Here is a 24,885-nt window from a genome sequence, read left to right as displayed (position 1 = left end):
GATATTGTTTTGGGCGCACTAAAACCGCGGCAAGTTCCTCCTACTGGCTTCAGCTCATACGATAGATTGGATACTATCCAATGGATAGGCTCACTTCATCTCCAGTTTATCCAACCTCCTTGTGAGATAACTGAGTCTGCGCAATTTAAAGTTTACGTTGACTGAAGTGTACAGCTATCCAATCGTATCACCGAGATCAGTCTACCTCACAATAGCAAAGAAAACAAAACGGTTGGTAGATGAGGTCTCCTTTCATCTAATGAAAAATGAGCCTCCCTTTCCATAACCAATCGGAATGTGGTGAGCCAGATTATGGATGTGGAGCGTGCCAATGGCAACAGCGTTGCCTCGACGACGCTTGCCCGTCCCGCCTCCAGGGATTTGGCCTCGTGTGCAGCAGCCCTGCAGGTCTCTAAAGATGGCGGTGCTTGCGCCGCTAGTGGCATTGTTGTATTCTGTACCGCGCCTGTCGCGCTGGCTCGCACAGCCGTACTATCTCATCTCGGCCCTGCTCTCCGTGGCATTCCCGTTGGTCAGGAAGGTGCCGCCGTTCTGCTTGGGGCTGCCGACGCAGCGAGAGGATGGAAACCCCTGCGACTTTGACTGGGTATGGGGCTGGTCGCTTTTCGAGCGCTGTGACTCTTTTCCTTCGCTTGTGACTTCACCGTCACGGAGGCGAGACGTGCGCTTATGACGTCATAAGCATGTGGATGAGAGATGGCTGTGTGTATGTAAGGGGAGTTTTTCCGGGCCTATGATTATAAAGGGGCCTATATGCAGACTCACTTCAAGCTATTGAAGTCGTTGTGCATGGCCATATGAGGTCCTTTTCTCCCATACTAAAATATGTTCTACTATAATTTTATCCACACGTTAGCAGCTAACAACGACATACATAGCTGTCACTAGTGAACACGTGGTTTAGGAAGGGGATGCGAGGATTTCATTGATAAGTTAAAGGAGTGTGGGAACAATAAAAGGGGTAAGAACCCCTGGTTTAAAGGGATAAAGACTACAGAATAAATAGGAATTTCAAGAGTAAGGTCATGGTCAAGGTTGAAAGGGGGAGTGTCTTAGGACTCGGAGTAGCATAAAAGACATAATTGGTCACAGAAAGGTAGTGACCGCATTGAACCACCACCTAGTAGAAGAGGGGAAAAAAATTCCAGCATTGAAATTAAAGAAATCCTGGGATAAGCACAGATGAATATTAGCAGCAATGAAACAAAGGTGAAGCCTGATATAAAGAAGGATCTATGCTATTCTAGCTGGATGAGAAAATGGGCCCAGAATGGAGAGATCTTGAGATCTTTATGTAGATGTACTTTATAATTACTATTGGGTGAAGTGGTGTACAAATGTGCAAATTTGTTTGTATTCACTACACCTGTATTACTGTACCACTGGAAGCAAAGCAAAGCACAAGCACAATGTTCAAAGTACATAAAAGGAAGAACTTTTAAGAATAGATGCTGTTTCCTAAATCACAGTCTCCCTTAGGCGTATTTACATGATTTATAGTAATCGTTATAACCTTAAGGAAGATGTTCCCTATAGGAAACCAGGCAAGAAATAAAGTTGGTTGGTGACCAGAGGCACTACCCAATGGCAGTGCAGCTTTATAAATACTTTAGTGTTGAGCAGACTAGATGGACCGTCAGGTTTTTTTTTCTGCCATCATCTACTATGAATAGCTAATGACTGAGCAAATTTTAAAATATTTGATGGCATGACAATGTCCTCTCCCTTAAATTTCAGCTGTGCTGTCCTGTTTCTTTATAGAAGTAAAAGGGATTCTACATATTAGGGGCACATGAAAAGCGTGACCTGTTTGTCATTGGACATTTGTGGCACAATTCATAATTGAAGTGGATAATCTATGCAAAAGTTATTAGTTGGAGACAGACAATGTGATCTTACAAAGCTTGTTTCCCCATAAGAAAACTTGGCAAAAATACATATAGGTCCACCCCTCCTCCCTGCAGTGAAGGGATAACAGATTGATTTTCGTACATTTGATCTGTAACTTTTTTTTACACATTTAACTATCCTGCACATAAACCCAGTTTGTGATTCTCCAGGCCTGGGTTTCTCCTCTCCTGTGCTGTTCCTGAGGGTTTGTCTTTGCCCTTGGCAACCTATTTTATTGTCTAAGCTGAAGATGGAGATCCTGCTGTTCCTTAATTTTGCTTTTCTGGCTATCCTCATTCTCTCCACTTGCTGTGCTGGTGTAATCAATATTTTTCTTTTTGAAGTATAAGATAGAGAATTGATACTGCCCACTTCATCCTCTTCATTCAGTGTGCTGATATAAACCAGTCTCAGACTGTACCATCTTTCTTCTAGAGGGAGGTAGAGATTCTGATGTTCCTTAGTGCCATCGTCATGATGAAGAACCGACGCTCCAGTAAGTCAGAACTTTTTTTCAAGGGGGGGGGGGAACAAAATGTTCTCATTTCCTCATGTAATGATATATTTATACTCCCCTGCATTTATGCTCTCTGCATTCTGTATTTAGGGAGAGAGAGCTGAAAAATAATGCAAGGAAATTAGTTTTTCATTGAGAGGGATTGCAGAGGAAATAATAGGAGTCAAAATGGTGACAAAAATTAAGTATGCTTGGGACAGACAAAACAGGGTGAGGGAGGAGAAGACAATGGATCATGTATGTGTTTTCTTGTAGCATTGTCTCATATACCTCCTGAACCCTGGACAAACTGGCACAGAGTCCGACTTTGGGGCCCTTTCTAGCCCTCAGCAACTGAGTGTCCTGTGCACTATGATTCTCTGTTCCAAAGCAGCATTTCATATTCCTTTAATTCTGAAAGAATCCCTGGTTGGTTTTGCTTTAATAAGTCGTTCACATGGTTAGGAACAGAAGCTCACTTATTTCAGTGGAGATCAGCGCGATGTTGAGAAACACTGTTTTTTATTTTACTTGATATTAAATGTCATTGGTAATCTTTGAACTCAGTTTTTCCTTTTATGCATTTTCTTACTTTATCTTCTGTTCAATACCCCACATTTACAAACATATGCCTTGAGGCTGTGAAAAATACATAAGCATATCATGATTGTCCTGAGCACAGTTTCCTCTTATATGAGGGATAGAATCTGAATTCCACATGCCCCTAAGAACATGTTGCAACTTAAATGTTGCAGCTGTTGCCTTGTCATCCCCCTCCCCGACTATTCCTCTTATACCAAGGCATGATTTGTGGCGATGCAAGAAGCAATTCTAGGAGCTTCTGCTTTGGCTGTTTTAGCTAGAGATATGAGTATTTGAAATGTAGATAGATGGGTTACTGGTGGATGTGAAGATTTTTTGGACACTTGCCTGATGTGAAGGTGGTGAGCTTTAAGCATCACCCAGATAAGATTTTAGACGGTGCTGGGATGGAGTTTGCTGTCTTGTACATGTGGGTACTAACAACATAGGAAAATGTGGGAAGGAGGTTCTGGACGCCAAAATTAGGTAGAAAATTTAAAATCAGAATCTCCAGAAATGCTTCTCGTACTTCATGCAGGACCTTAGAGGCAGGCAGAGCCCTGGAGTCTCAAAGCAATGATGCAGGGATTTGTTAGGAACGGGGCAGTGTTCTGGAGAAGAGGAAGCCTATTCCAGAAGGATGGGCTGCACCTTACCAGGTTGAAACCAGGTTGCTGCCATAAACATTTAAAAAGGATTTTAAACTAGAACCCAGGAGAAAGCCAACAGTAGATCGGATGTGCATGGTTTGGAGTAAGGTATCTTTGAAAGATGCAATCAAAATAGGGAAGTTAGGAGATCTCAGTAGAAAGGTTGCAACAAAGATAAAAGTAAGCCAGATGCCTTTGAGGGAACAGCAGGTGGAGATTGCAAATTATCCCTGTTATCTGCTAAGCAGGTTGTGAATACAAATGGAAATATGCTTTGAAATGTCTATATACGAATGCAAGAAGCCTAAAAAATAAGATGGGAGAGTTAGAATATATAGCCCTAAATGGAGATATAGATATAATAGGTATCTGAGAGACCTGGTGGAAGGAAGATAACCAATGAAAACACACTGCTAGCAGGGTACAAATAATATTGCAATGATAGGCTGGATCAAATTGGAGGGGGTGGTGCTACATGATAGGGGGAACTGAGTCAAACATTAAAAACTTAGTAGGAAATAGATTGTAATGTGGAATCCTTATGAATAGAAATTCCATGTGAAGGGAAAGACAATACTAGTGGGCTATGAATGAAAAAACATATGATGAAATGCTAACAGAAATTAGGAATCCAGCAAATTTCACAGCACATAATAATGGGTGATTTCAAAAATCATATCCCCTGATGCAGCACAGAGACAAAACAAAGGGGCTTTTCTTGGTTGTATTCAAGCAGGTTAGATTGAGAACAGAAGATGGCATGACGTCAAAAAGCTGAAGCCAGTTCGACTTGTCTCCATCTCCATTTCCCTCTCTCTCACTCAGCCGTCATCCCTGTGTGCCCAAAACAAAGCAAACAAACCTATCAGCTGCTGCATCCACGCTGTCATTCTTTATTGTTGGTAACATTTTTATTTGATCCCACTTATATTTTCAAACATGCTGTCTTGTGCGGCATATGGATGTACAAAGAGGAAGTATCGGTTTCATTGGTTAGATTAGTAATTCTAAATCGTAATCATTGTGTCATTTCGAGGGGCTGGTTATTCGTGCAGAGATATTTTCACCTAGTAAAGGGCCATCAAAATATTCATGTTATGAGAATCGGGTGCTCAACATTCAGAGTTACTATTTATAAGTACAAAGGTTTATTTAAAACAGTCATTAGATTGAAACCTGGGAGCATTTAACATTGTTTTTCCTGTGTACATCAAAAGAAAAAGATGGTTTGTGGTAACTTGCTCCTTTTGTTTTGTGGAATGCAAGGGTATATTATAAAAATACACATTGCCGTTAACTATGCGATTAATGCATTAATCATTGGCCGTGGGGAAAAAATAATAATCGCGATTAAAGATTTTAATTGCGCTGTGATTTATGTTCATTTTAGCTTAATCAGTTTATTTGTACTTCCCAGTTAATTTGTTGGCTCTTGTAGTTGTATTACTACTTTTGTAATCCACTTTGTACCTCACGGGATTCAGCAGAATATAAATCCTAGATTAAATTAGGTCCTTTAGATTGGAATAAACCGCTTTTGGATTTGAGATTGTCGTCTTCTCTTTTATCATTTTGAAAAGGGCTGAATACATTTTTGTTCTCTAATTTTGAATTTCTGTACGCTTTTGATCTCTTTTCTACTCATTTTCCTCCTGATTTTTTTTTAAATATTGATGTACTAGTAAAAAAAGGCCCGTTTCTCTGAGCAATGAAACGGGTGCTAGCAAGGTTTACCTGCGGCAGCGTCGGGAGGGTGCAGGTGGGTATTTTTTGGGGGGGAGTGCGGCAGCTTCGGGGTCCCGGCAGATCAGGTGTTCGGACGGCACTCCTCCCCCTGCATAGCTCGGTGTTTGTTGCTGTGCGTCGGGGGGGGTGGAGGCCCTGCGTAGGCCGCTGTTTCTCGCAGTACGTCAGGGCGGATCAGGTGTCCGGACGGCACTCCTCCCCCTGCGTAGCTCGGTGTTTGTCACTGTGCGTCGGGGGGGTGGAGGCCCTGCATAGGCCGCTGTTTCTCGCAGTGCGTCGGGGGGGTTGCGTCGGAGGGCGGTGGAACTGGCGATTGGCTGAGTGTCATAGCCCTGCCCGCCACGTCATCATGTTGTGACGCGAGGGCGGGGCAGACACTCATGGGATCTTGCAACTACAACTTTACATTTAGAATGTTGGGGTTGTGAATTGTGTGGATGGGGCGTGGCTGAGGGCGGGTCTATGAGTGAGTGGTGCTGACAGCCTAGAAGACTACAGGGCTTCAGTGTTTCCCTGCCACAAAGTGAGGTTCAGAACGTTGGAGGTCAGAACGTTGGCGGTGAGAATTATATGTATAGATATCATTTTTAATGGTTTTATCATAAAAGTGATATAAATCTTATAAATAAAATACTGTCTATATAACAATACAGCATGAAATAGAGAATTACTTTAGAAACTATAACTGTATCAAAATAGAGGGTAGCCAAACTGAAACCATCTCCTATCCTAGGGCCTGCCTGGCCCAGCCCAGCCCCTGAATAGGAACAGTCCTACTCCCTCCCTCCCCCCTCCCCCTGGGCCCTATTAAACAACTACTGTAGAAACGGTTTAGTGGCTGGTCGGGACAGGAGTGATCCCCAGTCACACTCCTGCCCATGCCATCGCCAGTGTCGAAATGGCTGCCATGACCTCCTGCAGCAGTCTTGTTTAGTTAGTGCGGCTTACATACCAAGAGCAAGGTAAACCCTAGATCAAACAAAAATAATGACAATCTATAATTGATCCTAGTTCATATCACAACAAATCTGTGAAATAGCCAAGTTTTTAACAATTTTCAAAAACTCTGATAATTGGTTTCAAAACGTAAGTACTTATGCATGCTGTTCCACCATTTTGCTGCTTGATGTATGAATGGCTAAGGAAAGGTGAATTTAAACCTAAAGATGAGAAATTGATAACTGCAGCACATGATCGTGGATTTCAGACAAGGAAAGACTGGTAAAATAGACATGCAGATTTTGTAGCACTGGACTAGAAAAAAATCAACATGTCTCATGGCTAGGTACAGCTTGTTAAGATCAGAAAAATTGCATACAGAAAGACAAAAAAAGGGAGCTTACCTCATATACAGAAAACTGTGCAAACACTATAAAATTGCTGTGATCACAACCCAGAAAGAATTGTGTGATCACCTTGGACATATTTCCAATGATACAAATTCAAGAAAACCAGATATTTGTGGCACAGGAGAAAAATACAAGAGCAGCATTAGTACTAGAAGTGTCGGTACCAAATGAAATTATTCTGTAAATGTATGTGTGCAGAAAGAGAAAATACTCGAGTACCAACAAATGCAATCAGAGACTAAGAAAATGTGGCAGAAAGATACAGAAATTTATCCCAAATATATTTGGGTGCCCCTAGCCTAATTAAGAATTTTCAGGCGCATTTTTATATGTTCCGTGGTCATATTACAGCCTATGAATTCTAGGAGGAAGCTCTCCTTTGTATAACACCAGTGTAGAGATGAGTATTAGCAGTGACTCTGAAGCTTGAGATGATCTCCAGCATACCCTGGCATAAGGGTGAGGTTCATTCCCATCATAGTATGCACAAAATTATCCCGAATGATATTAAAGGCTGTAACGTGTGTGAAGACTAATTGACGCAACAACCTGCTCCATTATCCCCTTTATTGTGAAACTAGTAAAAATGGCCCATTTCTTAACGCAATGAAACGGGCACTAGTAATGTAATGAGTTCCTGCCATTAATGTTTCCACGGTTGTATTCTGAATATAATTGTTTACATGTGTAAGATTTCTTTATATACAATATTGTTGTGTAAACTGTATTACAATGTGGTAAAAGTTTTCCTTGTTCAGGCCCTTCAATCAGTTTAACAATCACATCAGAAGAGCTCCTTACTCGTGAGAATACAACATACAGTTGCCCATGTGAGAGACTGAGAGTGACAGTGTGTTTTACAGACAGTGTAAGAGAGAGATACACAGAGTGATTGAGTGTGTGTGTGATGTGTGTGAGTGACAAAGTGATTATCCCTCCTGTTCTGTGCACTTGCCTCCACTGATGTTCGTACCTCCCTGTATACGATTGTTTGTTAGAGATTCAATCCACTCCACTTTCCTCCTCCAAGTTCCGTTCTGTCTGATTGGTTCTTCGTTTGTGTTCAAAGCACTGTGCAGGGTGTATCAAGGAACAAGCATCTATATAAATAAATCCCACCTTGAACGTTCTGAAGCTCCCTCCAACTGTGGCAGTGAGTCCTGAACTGCTGTAGTCCTCCTGGCTATTCGGACTACTCACCACCGCCCTAAGCCACGCCCCATCTGCGACCTACGCCACGCCCCAACTGGACATAAAAAGCACCATGAACGTTCTGAACCACACTTTGAAGCTTCAAAAGTTTGAATGTTCGAAGCTGTGTAACCACTTTTAACCACAGTACATCTGGGCGCCGCCATGATCTGAAACGAGCGCGTCACAGCTGCAACACACCAATAGGAATACAACAAGGGAGGAGCGTCTGAGGCGAAGGCGTCAGTTGCCGTTGCCACGCAACGGAATGCAATCACGGGTCATGCACCTATCAAACAAAAGAAGGGGCGGACCTACGGCTCATCTAATCTTCTACTATAATAAAAGGCAACCTCAACGTTCTGAGGACACTGACGTCACTGAAGTCAGTCAGAGTCCCAGAACGGTTCGTAAGTTCGTGGTGGTGAAGCCACTGAACAACTTGCTGCCCCGCCCTCGCGTCAAACGTCATGACGTCGAGGGCGGAAAACCAACATAAAATGAAAGAAGGGACCGCATCAAGGAAGGGGGAGGAGTAGGGAAACACTCCTCCCCCTGCCAAGGAAACGCTGGCTAGAAAACCACCCAAAAGCTACATACATAAAATGGAGCCCCGCCAGAGAATGACCGAGGTCCAACACCCCCCGCCCCCCTCGCGCAACGCCCCCCCCCCCCCCAAAACAACCAACAAACCTCAACAGAAGAAAAGAAATCCCACAAAAGACAGGAGGTGCAACACCCCCCCCCCCCCCAAGCCACCCACCGTCGCGTACCTTTGCTGGCGGGGGGCACGAAACCCCGCCAGCATAAGTCCTGTCTTCAGACTCCGGCTTGATCTTCAGCATTACTAGCCTCTGCAGGCAGGGCTTCTGTGCGTCTGACGTCTTGCACGTACAGGACGTCAGACGCACATAACCCCGCCCAGCAGAGGCTAGCAATGCTGAAGATCAAGCCGGAGTCTGAAGACAGGACTTATGCTGGCGGGGTTTCGTGTCCCCCGCCAGCAACACTACGCAACGGTGGGTGGGATGGCGGCGACAGCGGGACTATCGTGCTGGGTGGGATGGCGGCGGCGGCGGCGGGGGGGGGGGGGGGAACATCGCGCCGAGGAGGCAGTGAAGGCAAAAAAACAAACCCCTGCAATCTAGCAGCGCTTCCTTCACTCATCTTCAAAGCACCGCTTCCAGAAACCCCTGCCCCCACACACTCACTCACTCACTCATCTGGCAGCGCTACCAGACCCCCCCCCCCACACCCCTCTTCATCCAAGTTGAACACCACAACACACCCCCCACAACCCTCCAACACTCACACTCTCTCTCTAAAAATCTCATCTGCCAGCGCATCCTGAACCCCCCCCCCCCCCCCCCCACACACACATACATACACTCTGTCTCATATGGCAGCGCTTCCAGAAACCACGTACACACACACACATACATATACATATACACACACACACACACACTCATCTGGCAGCGCTTCCTAAAACCCCTGCCACACCCACACACAGTCACTCACTAATCTGGCAGCTGTTGCTGAACCCCCCCCTCCCCCCCCCCCCCCCACACACACACACACACACACTCACTCTCATTTAGCCACACTTCCTGAACCACCCCACCACCACCACACACACACACTCACTCTCATCTGGCAGTGCTTCCTAAAACCCCTGCCACAACCACACACAGTCACTCACTAATCTGGCACCTGTTCCTGAACCCCCCCCCCCCCCCTTCACACACACACACTCACTCACTCTCATTTAGCCACACTTCCTGAACCACCCCACCACCACCACCACACACACACACACACACACTCTCTCATCTTGCAGCGCTACCTGAACCCCCCCCCCCCACACACAAACTCACTGTCATCTGCAAAAGCTTGATAAACCACCCCCACACTCATCTGGCACCGCTTCCAGACCCCCCACACACCCCTCTTCTTCCAAACTGAACCACCCAACACACCCCCCACACCCCTCCAACATACACACTCTCACAAAATCTCATCTGCCAACGCTTCCTGAACCCCCCCCTCCACGCACCCCACCCCCACACAATCACTCTGTCTCATCTGCCAGTGCTTCCTGAAACCCCTGCCACCCCCCCCCCCCCACACAGTCACTAATCTGCCAGCCGTACCTGAACCCCCCCCAACACACACACACACTTACTCACTCACTCTCATTTAGCCCTGCTTCCTGAACCCCCCCCCCCCCTACACACACACTCACTCACTCTCTCATCTGCCAGTGCTTCCACAAACACTCACTATCATCTGGCAAAACTTGAAAAACCGCCCCCCCCCCCCACACACACTCACTCATCTGGCAGCGCTTCCTGAACCACCCACACCCCTCTTTTCCAAGCTGAACCCCCCCAACACACCCCCAAAACACACACACCCACACTCTCATCTGGCAGCGCTTCCAGAAACCCCATACACACACGCACTCACTCTATCTCTCATCTGGCAGCGCTACCTGAACCCCCCCTACCCCCCCCCCCCCACACACACACACTCACTCTCTCTCAACTGGCAGCGCTTCATGAAACCCCATACACACACACTCACTCTCTCTCTCATCTGGCAGCGCTTCCTGTACCCCCTGCCCCCCCCCCACACACACACACACTCCCTCACTCTGTCATCTGCCATTGCTTCCTGAACCCCCCCCCCACACACACACACACACTCACTCTCTAACTTTCATCTGGCAGCGCATCCTGAATCCCCCACACCCCTCTTCTTCCAAGCTGAACCCCTCCAACACATCCCCCCCACACACACACTCTCTCTCTCTCTTCCTCTCCTCCAGCACACCAATTGCTTAGGTGCAGTGGCAGCAAACTCAGACACCACAGAAAGAGGGGGGCCTGACACCATAGAGAGAGAGGGAGGGAGGTATCTCTGTCACACACACACACACTCTCTCTCTCTCTCACACACTCTCTCTCTCCCACAGACAATGTGTTTCTGTCTCTCACTCTCATACACTCTATGTCTCACAGTGTATCACATTCACTCTCTATGTGTCACACAGTCAGTTACATACTCGCTTGGTCTCATACACTCAGTCTCACAGACAATCTGTGCCTCACACACACTCTCATTCTCGCACACACTGTATCTGTGTGAAACACACTCTCTCTCTCTCTATCACACTGTGTCTCCCATACGCAATTGCACACACTCTCATTCTCACACACACACACTCTCACACAGACACACTCACACCCAGACTCACTCTCTCTCACACACACACACACACACACACACTTGCACTTTCACTCTCTCTATCACACACAGTCACTCTCGCATACACTCTCCAAAACATACACATTATGAGGAAAACCTTGCTAGCGCCCGTTTCATATGTGTCAGAAACGGGCCTTTTTTACTAGTTTCAAATAAAAGAAGCAGAATCTTTCCCTATTCTAAATCTGATCATATAAATATAGTGTAGGAATTCACTTCTTATGAATAATGTCCAAGGAAGTTTGAAAGCTGTGCTGTGGAGATTTCCAGAAAGTACTACTATTAAACACATAAGTAATGCCACACTGGGGAAAGACCAAGGGTCCATCGAGCCCAGCATCCTGTCCATGACAGCGGCCAATCCAGGCCAAGGGCACCTGGCAAGCTTCCCAAACGTACAAACATTCTATACATGTTATTCCTGGAATTGTGGATTTTTCCCAAGTCCATTTAGTAGTGGTTTATGGACTTGTCCTTTAGGAAACCGTCTAACCCCCTTTTAAACTCTGCCAAGCTAACCGCCTTCACCACATTCTCCGGCAACAAATTCCAGAGTTTATGCGTTGGGTGAAGAAACATATTTTCTCCGATTTTGTTTTAAATTTACTACACTAGAATTATCCCAGCATCAAAAGTAAATGTGGCTAAGTTGTAGTTTCTGAGTTTCCAAGCCATTCCACTCCTTTGAGCCTCATGGATTATCTCAGATAGGTTTGCGCTTATTGTTGGCTATGTTGTCACAAATACCAACACATGCACTGCAGGGCTTGTTGCATGTGAGGTAATGTGCAACAGTATTCTCAGCATGTCTGCTCCCAGGTTCAAGAGAACAACTGAAAGAAGTTACAAAGTAATCCTACAAAGTGATCATTGCTGCTGTCAAAGTGATTAATGTACTGAGGACCATTATTGCTTCTTGTATGTACTTATGAATTATTACATAGGTTGCTTTGAGTATACAGAAGGTTGCTACGATTCAAAGTGTGAATGAATGTAATGATGGTAATAGTTTGTCCCATTTTCTTCTCTCTGTCTTACTGAATTTTTTTTATCTTTGTATTTTTCCTTATAGTCACCATTGAACAGCATGTTGGAAACATCTTCATGTTCAGTAAAGTGGCCAATGCTATTCTCTTCTTCCGCCTGGATATCCGAATGGGACTGCTCTACCTCACCCTCTGTCTTGGTAAGGAACTGTGTAATTCTTTCCCTTTTGTTTTGTGAGCAACTGCCATACATTATCTGGCATCTCATCTAAAGGCCCCACTGAGCCTCACCTGGCATTTTGGTGAAAGACCCACCTTGTTTCTTGTGTAAAGCCTTGAGCAAGATTGATTCAGCATTTATTTTGGAGGTTGACTCCTCAGTAGTCTTTATCAAAGACTTGTCATGCTATTTCTTTTTCTCCCTCTCCAGTCTTCCTAATGACCTGTAAACCTCCTCTATACATGGGACCGGAGTATATTAAATATTTCAATGATAAGACCATTGATGTAAGTATTGTCCTCATCACTGCAGTCAGGATGACTTTCTTCTTCCTCTGTCTGAGGAGGAATGAGGATAGAGTGATGGCCTCTGGGTGTTATTCTTACACTTGTGTCTTTCACAGGAGGAGATTGAAAGTGACCGGAGAGTGACATGGATTGTTGAGTTCTTTGCCAATTGGTCTTCAGAGTGTCAGTCCTTTGCTCCCATCTATGCTGATCTCTCTCTTAAGTGAGTCTGTAACTGGATGATGAAGAAGGGGGGGCTGGGATGGGACCCAGGAGGAATGGTAGCTGTGGAATTGCTACCATTAGAAAAAAAAGCACTTGGGATGATTTTTTGGTGGATGTTTGGGGGGGGGGGGTTGCCCAGGTGTTTTCTCCTGCTCCTCTGTCCTTTGGCCACCTAGTGGAACTAAGAACCTTCATTTACAACTGCCTCTGGGTTCTTGTCTATTTTAAACACCCCCTGCCTATAGCCCAACTATCCCTCGCACAATATTGAACTTAGAAACATTGACTCTGTGTCTCCTTCTGAGATCTGGTATGTTTGTGCCCTGAGTGTGTCCAGTAGGTATCATTATTGCGCAGTGGCTGGTAAACCCTCTGCAAAGAAAACTACCCCAAAGGGGTGGAGGTACACTGGTTCCTACATAAAAGGTTGCAGAAGCAAGAAGTAGGAAAGGTAGGCTCTTCTAAAAACCGGATGAGATGTCTATAAAGAAACAATTCTTTATTGCAAGCAAAATGACGACAACTCAACACAGCTGTGTTTCGGCGCTAGCTCGCGCCTTCTTCAGGAGTCTAAAACATCAGATTTATAAAAACACAAAAACAAATAATCAAAGTATGCCTAATACCACGGATAGAAAAACATATCTTTGTAATAAAAATGTATAGGAATTAAAAACATATATATCAAAACATCAACAGAAATAATACTTTTTTATATATAAACAAATCAATATAAATTTATCCACAAATGTATAAAATTATAACAGCATATGGACATATGATGATAAAAATATATTATATGCAACAGATGTACATGAATAACTAAAACTCAAAATTAAAGTATATATATATGTATATTTGTGTTACATAAATTGACTAATACAACAATGTAGAATAAAAGTTGTGAATAAAATATTATTTCTATAAGAAACAATGGTGTTGTATACAAGCATAAAAAACACAAATGGGTCACAAAAATGTAGTAACTATATATTGCACAATAATAACTACATATGAACACATAAGAGGACCTATCCAAATTAAAAGAAGAAAAAAAGGGAAAAGGGAGAACAAAACAATTTATATATATATATATATATATATATATATATATATATATATATATATATATATATATATATATATATATATATATATATATATATATATATATAGTGTTATATAACCAAAATAATAAACCATATTTAAAACAAATTGTCAAATAGATATACACAAAAAAAGAAAGCAAAGGTTAAGAAATAATACAGTATGTTCCAATAAATCTACTAATCTTATGATGTATAGCTGATTGTGTAAAGTCGATAGTTTGTTACAAAAAAACTTACATATAAAGTATAAACTTCCTACAAATAAAACACAAGGCTGACTTATTATAAAGAGAAAATTTTCTAAATGGCTAGTGCAGGTGAAATAAAAAATGTATAAAATACAATCCAACAGGTCCTCTGTATCTAAAATGTATGTATATATATATGTACCCACCATATATTTTTTTATACATGAAAACGTGTACTATATAGAGTGAAAGTCAAATTGAATCACTTTATAGGTACTAACCATATGTATATAGTTTGTATTCAATAAGGAGGTTAAGGTAAAGAGTCTAAATGTGTAAAGAAAATTATATGTATCATATGTTTTGAAATGGAGGTGTAGATATGAAATGAAGGAACACGCAAAAAAATGAGAACTATTATCAACTAAAACCAGAGAAGAGACAAAAAATAGACATATATATTGGACCAGGTTCTAAAAAACTATTAAAAAAACTGGTCTAAATATATCATATATATGTAAAAAAAGTGAAGTAAAAAAGTAAAAAGTCCCCTAAATAGATACTTGAATAATTGTATAATAAATGAAAAAAAACTTACCACTGTCAGAACAGAGAAGAGCACCGTAGTGTAGCAATAGCTTCAATGAAGGAAAGGGATGTGACTAAAAAGTCCATTATTTAAATGAGAAAAGGCGTGCCAAAATAAAGTTTTGAGCATGCTCAGATCATAAGTTGTTAACACGCCAGGTGTAGGACATTACGTACAAAGGACGCTGGGAAAATGGAGGGAAACTGCAGAGAAACGCGTCGTCTTTTTTTTTTAAAAAAGCTATAGCTTGACCCAGGACTCTTAGATCCAAAAATCGTATGTGTAGAAATTCAAAAATACATTATAAAATATTTTAAAAATTAATAATGAAAATAATAAAATAGTAAAAGAATATTAAATAAAAAAAGTAAAATGTTTTCACATAAAAATGCCTATATAAAATAAAAATTCAAAATTACCAATAAAAAGCAACTTCAATTATAAGATAAACTAATTCATTGTTAAAAGAATGACACCAAAAATGAAAAATAAAAATAATATTAATAAAATCAATTAAAATATATAATAATTACATATATTGAAAAAGTACCAATGGAAATAAAAAATGTTGAATAATAAATCAATGCATAACTAATAACTAAAAAGGAAAAAATGAGTAAAAAAAAAATATATATATATACTAGTAAAAAAGGCCCGTTTCGTAAACAAATGAAACGGGCGCTAGCAAGGCTATAGAGAGAGTGAGAGTGTGTATATGTATGTGTGTGTGTGTGACACAGAGAAAGTGTGTGTGTCTGTGTCTGTGTGTGAAAGAGAGTGTGCACAGGTAGGGTGAAAATGAAGACAGCAGTGAAATTTTACATAGGACAGCTTAACCATTTGAGGCGTGTTTGTGTGTCTGTGTGAGAGAGTGTGTATATGTGTGTGGGTGCGTGTGTGTGTGAGATAGAGACAGTGTAAGTGTGTGTGTGTGTGTGCGTCTGTGTGAAAGAGAGTGTGAAAGGGTAGGGTCAAAATGAAGAGACAGCATTATAATTGTACATAGCCCAGCACAAACATTTGAGGCAGTTCTTGCTTATCTCCCCTGCTGCCCCCTCCATACCCAACGATTCGTTCCTTGTCTTCCATACCCTCTGTGTCCCGTGTGTGTGTGTGTGTGTGTGTGAGAGAGAGAGAGGTGCTAGCAGTCCCTGTGATAGTGGCAGGTCAGTTGCTCATTATAGCCAGTTAAGAGTGAGAGTGTGTGTGTGTATGTGCTGGTTTTTTTCCTTCCCTCCTATGCCCTCCGTGTCCGTTGTTTGTGTGGAGAGCAGAGATCTATATGGTCCTTTTAGCGTTGCTGTTGACGTCGCGTAGCAACTGTGTGCTGCTGGTTTTCATTGTTTTGCGATGTGTCTTATGTCACGTTCTGTCGCTTAGTAACGGGTTCGTGATGCGATTGGTTGAGTGTCATTGGTCCGCCCTCGACGACATGACGTTTGATGCAGGGGCGGGGCCAACACTCATGGTTGAATTCCAGGTTTCACCACCATGCATTTAGAATGTTGGGACTTGTGGAGGCTTCAGAACGTTGGAGGTGCGTTTTATATAGAGAGATATTCCATTCTCTTATTTCCTTAGTATATAAATCAGGAATATTAAAAAAGGATTATCTATGTACATGCACTTATGAATGATACATCAACATATCAGTTAAACAATATTAAATATGAAAATAAAAAAAATAAAAAATGGAAATACAAATAAAAATAAACATAAAAATAATAATAATAAAAACAAAATAGCAAAAAAACAATATAAAAAATATAATATATGTTTATGTAATCAACAAATATATATTAAAATATATCTATAAAACGCATATATAAAAAATTAATAATTCAAAACAATTTTAAATATATAATATAATAACTCGAAATGTGTAAAAAAATCCATAAAAATGCTTCTGATGCTCTTCACAAAAAATATTGATATTCAATATCTGCATTTAGACCCAAGTGTGATATAGTCTCTGCAACCCTGCATGCATATGATCATTTTTTCCTCCTTCCACCCCAGATATAACTGTTCTGGATTGAAATTCGGGAAAGTGGATGTGGGACGTTACCAAGAGGTCAGCACCAAGTGAGTGAAACTCAATCTGTGTGTGTGTGTGTGTGTGAACCCCACTTCTTGCTGGCTCATCACAAATAAGTCCCACATTTTCCTGGGGAGATAATGCAGAATGGTTTTGCAGACTGATGCGAGGTTAGAGTGACGTCTACATGCAGTAGCCGTGCGATGTAGAGAGGCATTTCCCACAGAAGATAACGCTGTGTGAATCTGCGCATAGGATACTGGCACACAGCATATTGAAATCAATGTTAATGAAGCCATTAGCAATGCATCACTGATGCAGAGAAGTGCATGGAAGACTTTAAGGCTGAGCTCAAGGCAGAAGCTTTAATGCCTTCTGAGGAGATGTAAAAAGGATTACAGAACCATCTGTAATGCCTTTTTGTACCCGTGAGATCATCCTCTGATTTCACTCTCACCTTCTTCCAGATGCTAATCAAAAAATCCCTAGTAGTCTAGTAGCCCCCCCCCCCCCCACCTCCATCTGCAATACTTGACCTTTTTCCTCCTGGGATGCACCGCATGGAGTTAGTCTGCTAAATAGGGGAATTTTTGCCTCATTTGGTAGTCTTTACCTAGACTACCAACTAAAGGAAAAAAATCTGTTACTTGGCAGAGTAACTTCAAGCAGTGCATCCCAGGACGGGCCATATAAGGTCAGGCGCTGCCAGAGGGAAAGCGGTGGCGCAGAGACGGGAGCGAGTGGGCATCACTCCTGCCACTTCCTTCAAGGTACATGGGGAGGAGAATCCTCTAGACTAATGGATACTTTTTAAGGTGGAGAGGGGGTGGCAGCAACAGTAGTATACACCACCTGTTGTGCATGGTGGGGGAGGGCAGAGGCTGAGGCAACCCCTCATGCAGGAGCGGGCAATTATTATTTTTTCCTCAATTGACTCAAGCACTGAATGGAATGGAGATGTTCTTTTGCTCTTTAGCAGCAAATATCTGCTTAGTACTGCCATGGCATGTGCTGGTGTTTTTTTTTTTTTTCTGACAGCACTCTTTTTAATGCAGTGTAATTTGAATGCTATTAGTCTACTGCACTAGAGAACAAAACCTTTGTGTTGCATTTACGAAAACAGCTATGCTGTCAGCCATTGGCACATGGCTCTGACACGTGATGTTCTGCATCAGCCCTTGTATGAGGAGTGAGCTAGTTTGCCTGGGAAGCTTATAGGCAGGCAATATATACAAGACATAGGGGTCAGTATGCACCAAAAACCTCTGCACTGATAGTATCCTATAACAGATTCTGTTATAGAATAGTGCGTAGGTAGGCATTTGCATGCTAATATTTAGGTGCAATCAATTACGCCTTTTACAAGGTAGGTGTAAACATTTGTGCCTTAAGTGTTGACCCACGCACACTGCTTATAGTAGTATATAAGATTTAGCGCATAAGTGTACGACCTGCCCCCTCCTCCTGTCTGTTGTTACATGCTAAAGCACTTAGGCACTGACTAATAGCATAGTTAAGTACATAAGCTCAGATTCTGTATAGGTCGGCCAAATTTGGGTGCAGATCCCGGATCTGCACGTAAACTAATTAGTCAATTAGGCGCTGACTGTCAGTTATTGGAGTGAACAAGCACTTAATTCCCAGTAATTAGGAGTTATGTGTGGATCTACCTAAATTTCATAGTGTGCAGTTCAAAAGGGGGCATGGGTGGGTCAGGGGATTCCCAGAAATTAAGCATGATGTATAGAATACCATCAATTAGACACGATCATTTACACCAGCTTTTGGCAGGCATAAGGGCTCACGCCCAAAATTAGGCACGAGAAGTACTCCAAGTGAGTATTTTGTAAAGGGTGCACTGAGCAAGCACAAGAATGCTATCTTAGTGTGGATCATACTGGCGCCTAACTTTGAGTACTATTATCTGAATCTGGCCCATAATGTCCGTTTTTCTCCATTTTGGCACTTTTTTTTTTTAATTTGTAGAGGTCTTTTTATTAGAAGCTCAAGTCAGTGCTACAAAGAAAAGTCAATATACATCAAACATATACACCATGTAAAACAAATTGCTTCTCAAAAATAAAGGCCCAAACAGGAACCTCTAATTTGTATTTATTTATTTATATAGATATAGTGCACTACATAGAATTAGGGGGACAGGTTAGTTAGTTTAGTTTAGTTCTTGGGATTTATTACTGCCTTTATGAAACGATTCACCCAAGGCGGTGTATTGAAATGTTCCAAGTGAAATTCTGTTTACTGCTTCACACATGGCTGCTCTGTAAGTACAGACTTTAAGGTGTGCTTTTACTACTAACAGAAACCAAACCAAACCACTTCACTGTCAAACTGCAAATCAAGATTGAACTGTGGGATATGCAGCAAAGAAAATACAGTGGCCTTGGTACTTTTCTGCCTTTGGCATTTGTTTAAAGGCGTGAGGTTAATGAACGCAGCCTTGTAGATTACAAGTGTGGTATGCAAATATGTGGGTTCTGATTGAATCAGAATCTCTACATATTGGGGTAAATTTTCAGTTGTGCACCTTGCTTGCAAAATTACACTCATAATTTTAAGTCCACACAAAAGATATTGCTAAATGTTATGTGTATAATCGTAACTCTCAGTTTAAACTATTGACATAATATATTGCCTGCTGGTTATGCACATAGGACTAGATTCTATATATGGTGCCTGAAAAATTGGCACCGAAAATATTTCCGCCTAGGTGTATTCTGTATTTAGGTGCGGTTTATAGAATATGCCTAGTAGCCATGCCTGCACATAACTCTAAGCGCGTTCATTTACGCCAAGTAAAACTTGGTGTAAATACCGGTACTGGCGCCTAAATTAGGCATGGAGCAGATGTATTCTATAACTCTGCGCATACATTTTTGGAACACCCATGGCCCATCCATTCCACGCCCCCTTTTTGGTAGCATGAATTAGAATTTGCATGCACCAGAACACGCTTAGCAAGCTGTGCATGTAAATTCAGTTAAAGCCAATTAGTGTCAAGTAAGTGGCAATTAGCGCTGATTAGCTTGTTAAGTAATTAAATTGTGCATGCAAATCCAGAATATGACCAGTTTTGCTCAAGCAATTTCGGTCGTGCTTTATAGAAACCACGGGATAATGCTAAGGTTACACATGTAAATTCATAATTCAGCATTGAAATCACTTTTCCTCCCATGGAATATCTTTTTGTATGTCCAAATTTATCTTTCTATTAAGATTCTATTATTTACTCTGAGGTTGGTATTCAGCCAGCAGCAGTGAGCATTTTGTTTAGCCACCGCTGGTATTATTCCCAGATCTTTAATGCTGGGCCATGTCTGGACACCGGCATTGAATATGTGGGTTTATGCAGCTAGTTATCTCTTATGGAGTTAATTGCAGTATTCAGCACTTAACCGCCTAAACGACACCGCGTAAAGATGCAACTGGCTTCTACGTGGTCCAATTTAACAACTAAACTTAGGCAGCTAAGTACTCAATAGGGACGCTTAACCAAATAAACCCTGACTCCGCCCCCAGACCACCCACGAAATAGCCATCTTTGGGTTTAGCGATCTCTGGTGATATTCAGTGGGACTAGCCAGTTAAGTGCTGCTGAATATCAGTGGATAGCCCTGAATAAGCAATTTACCCGGTCATGAACCATTTCTGGCAGTTAAATTGCTTTGAATATTGACCCCTCTATTTGGTTTATTTATCACCTTTTTGAAGAAATTCACTCAAGGTAGTGTACAGCAAGTTTAACTCGGACATAGGTCATAAAAAATTATGGCAGTAAAACTATTCAGATAGTGCATATTGTAACATGGTATGCTAATTACAAAGTCAACACAATACACATTAAAATGTCTTAAGTAACAGGAGTTAGAAGATAAGGGTAACTGACTAAAGGAAAAATTGCACATGGGGTCAGAAAAGGTGCATGTATGGTAAACATCTTGCTGCAGTAAGTGCAGCTAATGTTAATCTTTGTGTGTGTGTGTGTTGCTAGTTAGTTGCTTCTTCCATTAAAGGCTTGAGTGGAGAGCCAAGCTTTCACCTGCTTCCTGAAGTATAGAGAGTCTTGTGTTGAGCGAAGCCTTTCAAATAGTGCTTTCCAGAGTGTGGGGAATACTCCAGAGAAGGTATCATGTGATTTCCATTGGAGAAGGTGTGCTTAGAGAGAACTTCTTAGGAGGATCTTAGCGACCTTGGAGGGGTGATCTGGTTTTCAAGTGCTCTGGCCTATCTCCTTTAAGGGCCTTGTACTGGTCACCAATGAAGTTTTTGCAGAAATGGCGTGATGTGATCACATTACTTACAATCTTTTCTGTCAGTTGTGCTGCATTAGTTGGATCTGACTCTTTATAGAATGCCTTATTAGTTCCTTCGATTCTTGATATCCCTCCTTTCTGTGGTACTATCTTTATCTTTTATTAAACTTGATGATGTATCGCCAAATCTACAGGAGGTCTAAGCAGTTTGAAAGGTATAACAGCAAAAATGTGAAAGGAACAATCAACAGGAAAGAAATGGAAAAAAAACAGTCAAACAAGACACATCTAACAGACAAACAATCAAACAAACATAGGAGCCTTCATGGCACCCCAAAACTGCATCCGCAAAAACCTTCCTAAAAAAAACAAGTCTTCAACAAAATAAATTTCTCGTAGGAGGTTTACAGATTACAGGTAAGAACTTCCAGGGGTACTTTTTAGGCAGCTGAAAGTCCATTTATGTGCCAACATCTAATCTTTTTTTCAACCTAGGTTTTAGTTATAGTCCAAAGCATGGAGCACTGTTACAGATAGTAAAATGAACCAGATCATATTAATTCCATAGTTCATACACAATTTACTCAAATGTCCCCCCCCCCCACCTTTGCATTAAGGAATTCAACATATTGAAACAATCAGATTAGCCATACTTAACACCAACACTCTGCTCTTCCCACCCCTAAGATTTTTTTCCAGTCTTTCAGGTGTATAATATCAAAACAAAAGCCTTTCCATATCATCAAGCTGATCAATCCATAGACTGGTGGGTTGTGTCCATCTACCAGCAGGTGGAGATAGAGAGCAAACTTTTGCCTCCCTATATGTGGTCATGTGCTGCTGGAAACTCCCCAGTATGTTCTCTATCTCAGCAGGTGGTGGTCACACACAGCAGCAGCTCTGGCTAGGCCTCCAAGCCTAATCCTTAGGTTTTGTTGAGGCCTGGGGTTGAGGGCTCTTTTTGAGCAAGTGCAAACCTGGTGGTGCCAGGTCCCTCCTTTTCTCCCCCCTCCCGCTGGCTCCGTTTAAAAAAAAAAAAAAAAAAAAAAAAAAAAAAATATATATATATTTTTTTAAACGTCTTTAAAGGCGTTTAATTCGACGTTTCTTTAAACGTTCATTGCAGCTACTCACTGGGACACCAGTTCGTTACAGCTCGGAGCGGCAAGCAGGTAATTTTACCTTTTTATAGCGGGCAGGGGGTTCCCCGATTCTTCTCCTCGTGGCAATGGCGTCGGAGGGCGAGGGCGCAAAGGGTCGCTCCCCGGATCGCTGGAGCGCTTCTAGAGGGGATGCGGGGGTTTTACAACCTGATTCGCCCTTGATGGGTGATAGTTTAGTGACCGATGAATGTCCCGGTCGTTCCTCCGGCGTGGCGGTTTTTTCCCGCCATAAACGCCCATCCCCCGCTCCTCGCCTCCGCCATCTTGGCCGGCCACGCGGCTCGGACGGCTTCTTCGGGGCCGCCCTTGAGGTTGGAGACATTAATGCCATGAACGCCCTTAATTTGGGCGACGGCACAAAAGCGGCTAAAGTTAAGCGCCGTTCTTCCCGCGCGGCTCCTTCACGGAGTTTCGCGCCGGACGCCATTTTGGATGCGCAGCATGTCTCTCCCCCGCTATTGCGAGCGCCGGTTGAGAGTGCGTCTAGGGCTGTTGCCCAGGCTGCGGAAGTGCACAGTCTGGGGGGTTTCTCCCCAGAGTTTGTTTTGCTGCTGCATCAGGCTTTCCTCATGCAAAACGCTGCCCCTGCTCCCTCTTCTGATAAAGAGGTTGAGGTTCCCAGAGGTAAACGCCCTCGGGTTGATTTCCAGGCCTTGGAAGACTTTTGTCTCCTCCGATGTAGATGAGGGCAGCGTGTCTGAGGTCTCCCAACGATCCTTTGCGGATTCCTTGGAGGAGATAGATCCCCGCTCGGATGGAGCGGATGACCCCTCTGCAGCGCGGCTTTTTAGCCCAGAGGATTTGCCCAACCTGTTGTTACAGGCCGTGGACACTTTGAAGATTTCCTCTCCGGAGGACGTCTCTCCCTCAGCCCCTGTTGGCTCTGCCATTATGCTGGGGACGAAGCGCCCGCCTAGAACCTTCCACGTGCATGATGCCATGCACACCTTAATTGCGGCTCAATGGGATGTCCCGGAAACGAGCCTTAAAGTGGCTAGGGCTATGTCCCGCCTCTATCCTTTGGCTGTGAGTGAACGTGAGGCCTATCTGTGGCCTACCGTGGATTCTTTAATCACTGCGGTGACTAAGAAAACGGCGTTGCCGGTGGAAGGTGGCACGGCCCTAAAGGACGCCCAAGACAGAAGATTGGAGGCGGCCTTAAGGTCGTTCTTGGAGGCAGCTGCTTTAAGTTTGCAGGCCTCAGTTTGCGGCTCCTATGTGGCCAGGGCGTGCCGGACTATGGTGCAGCGGGCTTCCCCCTCGGATCATTCCTTGAGGGCTGATTGGCCGGCCCTGGAATCGGGCTTAGCCTATTTGGCAGACTTGCTGTATGATGTCTGGAGAGCCTCAGCTAAAGGCATGGCTCAGACAGTCTCTGCGCGGCGGTGGCTTTGGCTGAAACATTGGTCTGCTGACCACGCCTCTAAATCCCGCCTGGCTAGATTGCCTTTTAAAGGCAAGCTGCTCTTTGGGGTCGAGCTGGACAAAATCGTGACCGATCTCGGCACGTCTAAGGGCAAGAAATTACCAGAGGTCAGGGCTCGGGTTAGTACTCGTCCCGATACCTCCATACCGCCCGGGCAAGTCGGGTTCCTCTGCCCCCTCTTCCTTCAAGAGGAATTTCTCCCCCAAGCAGCATTCCTTTCGCAGAGACCGCCGTCCCGGAGGTGCTCCCTCCGGTCCTCCCCCAGGGTCTCGTACCCAATGACGGGGCCTTGGTCCACGCCCCAGTGCAGATTGGAGGACGGCTGTCCTCGTTTCTGGGCGAGTGGACCACTATAACTTCAGACGCGTGGGTGCTGGAAGTCATCAGAGACGGCTACAAGCTAGAGTTCTGCCAACCCTTAAGAGACGGGTTTGTACTCTCTCCCTGCAAGTCTCCGGTCAAGCTGTGGTAGTGCAGCAGACCTTGGACAACCTGATCCGCCTGGGTGCGGTCGTTCCGGTGCCAAAAAATCAGATTGGCAAGGGACGTTACTCCATTTACTTTGTGGTACCAAAGAAAGGAGGTTCTGTCCGGCCTATCCTCGACCTCAAAGGGGTCAATCGGGCCTGGAAAGTGAGGCACTTTCGCATGGAGACTCTCCGCTCTGTTATAGCGGCAGTGAAGGCAGGAGAGTTCTTGGCTTCCTTGGACATCAAGGAAGCGTACCTGCATATTCCCATCTGGCCTCCTCTCCAACGCTTTCTGCGTTTTACAGTCCTGAGACGACACTTCCAGTTCAGAGCCCTCCCTTTCGGGTTGGCTACTGCTCCGCGGACCTTTTCCAAAGTAATGGGGGTCATAGCGGCCTTCCTGCTAAAGGAAGGAGTACAAGTCCATCCTTATCTGGACGACTGGTTGATCCGAGCCCCCTCTTATGCAGAGTGCGGCAAAGCTATGGACCGGGTAGTTGCTCTTTTGAGCTCCCTGGGATGGATCATCAACTGGAAGAAGAGCCAGCTGCGCCTGACTCAGTCCCTGGTGTATCTGGGAGTTCGATTCGACACCCAAGTGGGCAGAGTGTTCCTGCCAGACAATCGGATTGTCAAGCTTCAGGCTCAGGTGGACTAGTTCCTAGTAGCCTCTCCTATTCGAGCTTGGGACTACGTGCAGCTGTTGGGCTCTATGACG

The 24,885-nt window shown here is 43.5% G+C and overlaps 1 protein-coding gene across 1 annotated transcript in view; it reads left to right on the top strand.

The window, feature by feature from the left end:
- The first annotated feature begins 360 nt into the window (after positions 1–360).
- Positions 361–24,885, top strand: part of TMX2 (thioredoxin related transmembrane protein 2) — a 42,335-nt gene continuing 17,810 nt past the window's right edge. The window contains exons 1-6 of the mRNA XM_030186137.1: positions 361–607; positions 2,347–2,407; positions 12,268–12,381; positions 12,612–12,688; positions 12,805–12,911; positions 16,819–16,884. Of these exons, the coding sequence (XP_030041997.1) occupies positions 419–607; positions 2,347–2,407; positions 12,268–12,381; positions 12,612–12,688; positions 12,805–12,911; positions 16,819–16,884 (614 nt within the window). The 5' untranslated portion in view covers positions 361–418. The remainder of the gene's footprint in view (positions 608–2,346; positions 2,408–12,267; positions 12,382–12,611; positions 12,689–12,804; positions 12,912–16,818; positions 16,885–24,885) is intronic.

Source organism: Microcaecilia unicolor, chromosome 1 (assembly GCF_901765095.1).
Source record: "Microcaecilia unicolor chromosome 1, aMicUni1.1, whole genome shotgun sequence".
In the NCBI taxonomy this organism is placed as follows: domain Eukaryota; kingdom Metazoa; phylum Chordata; class Amphibia; order Gymnophiona; family Siphonopidae; genus Microcaecilia; species Microcaecilia unicolor.
The sequence above is the reverse complement of the archived record's forward strand: the minus strand, read 5'-3'. Positions and strand labels throughout refer to the sequence as shown.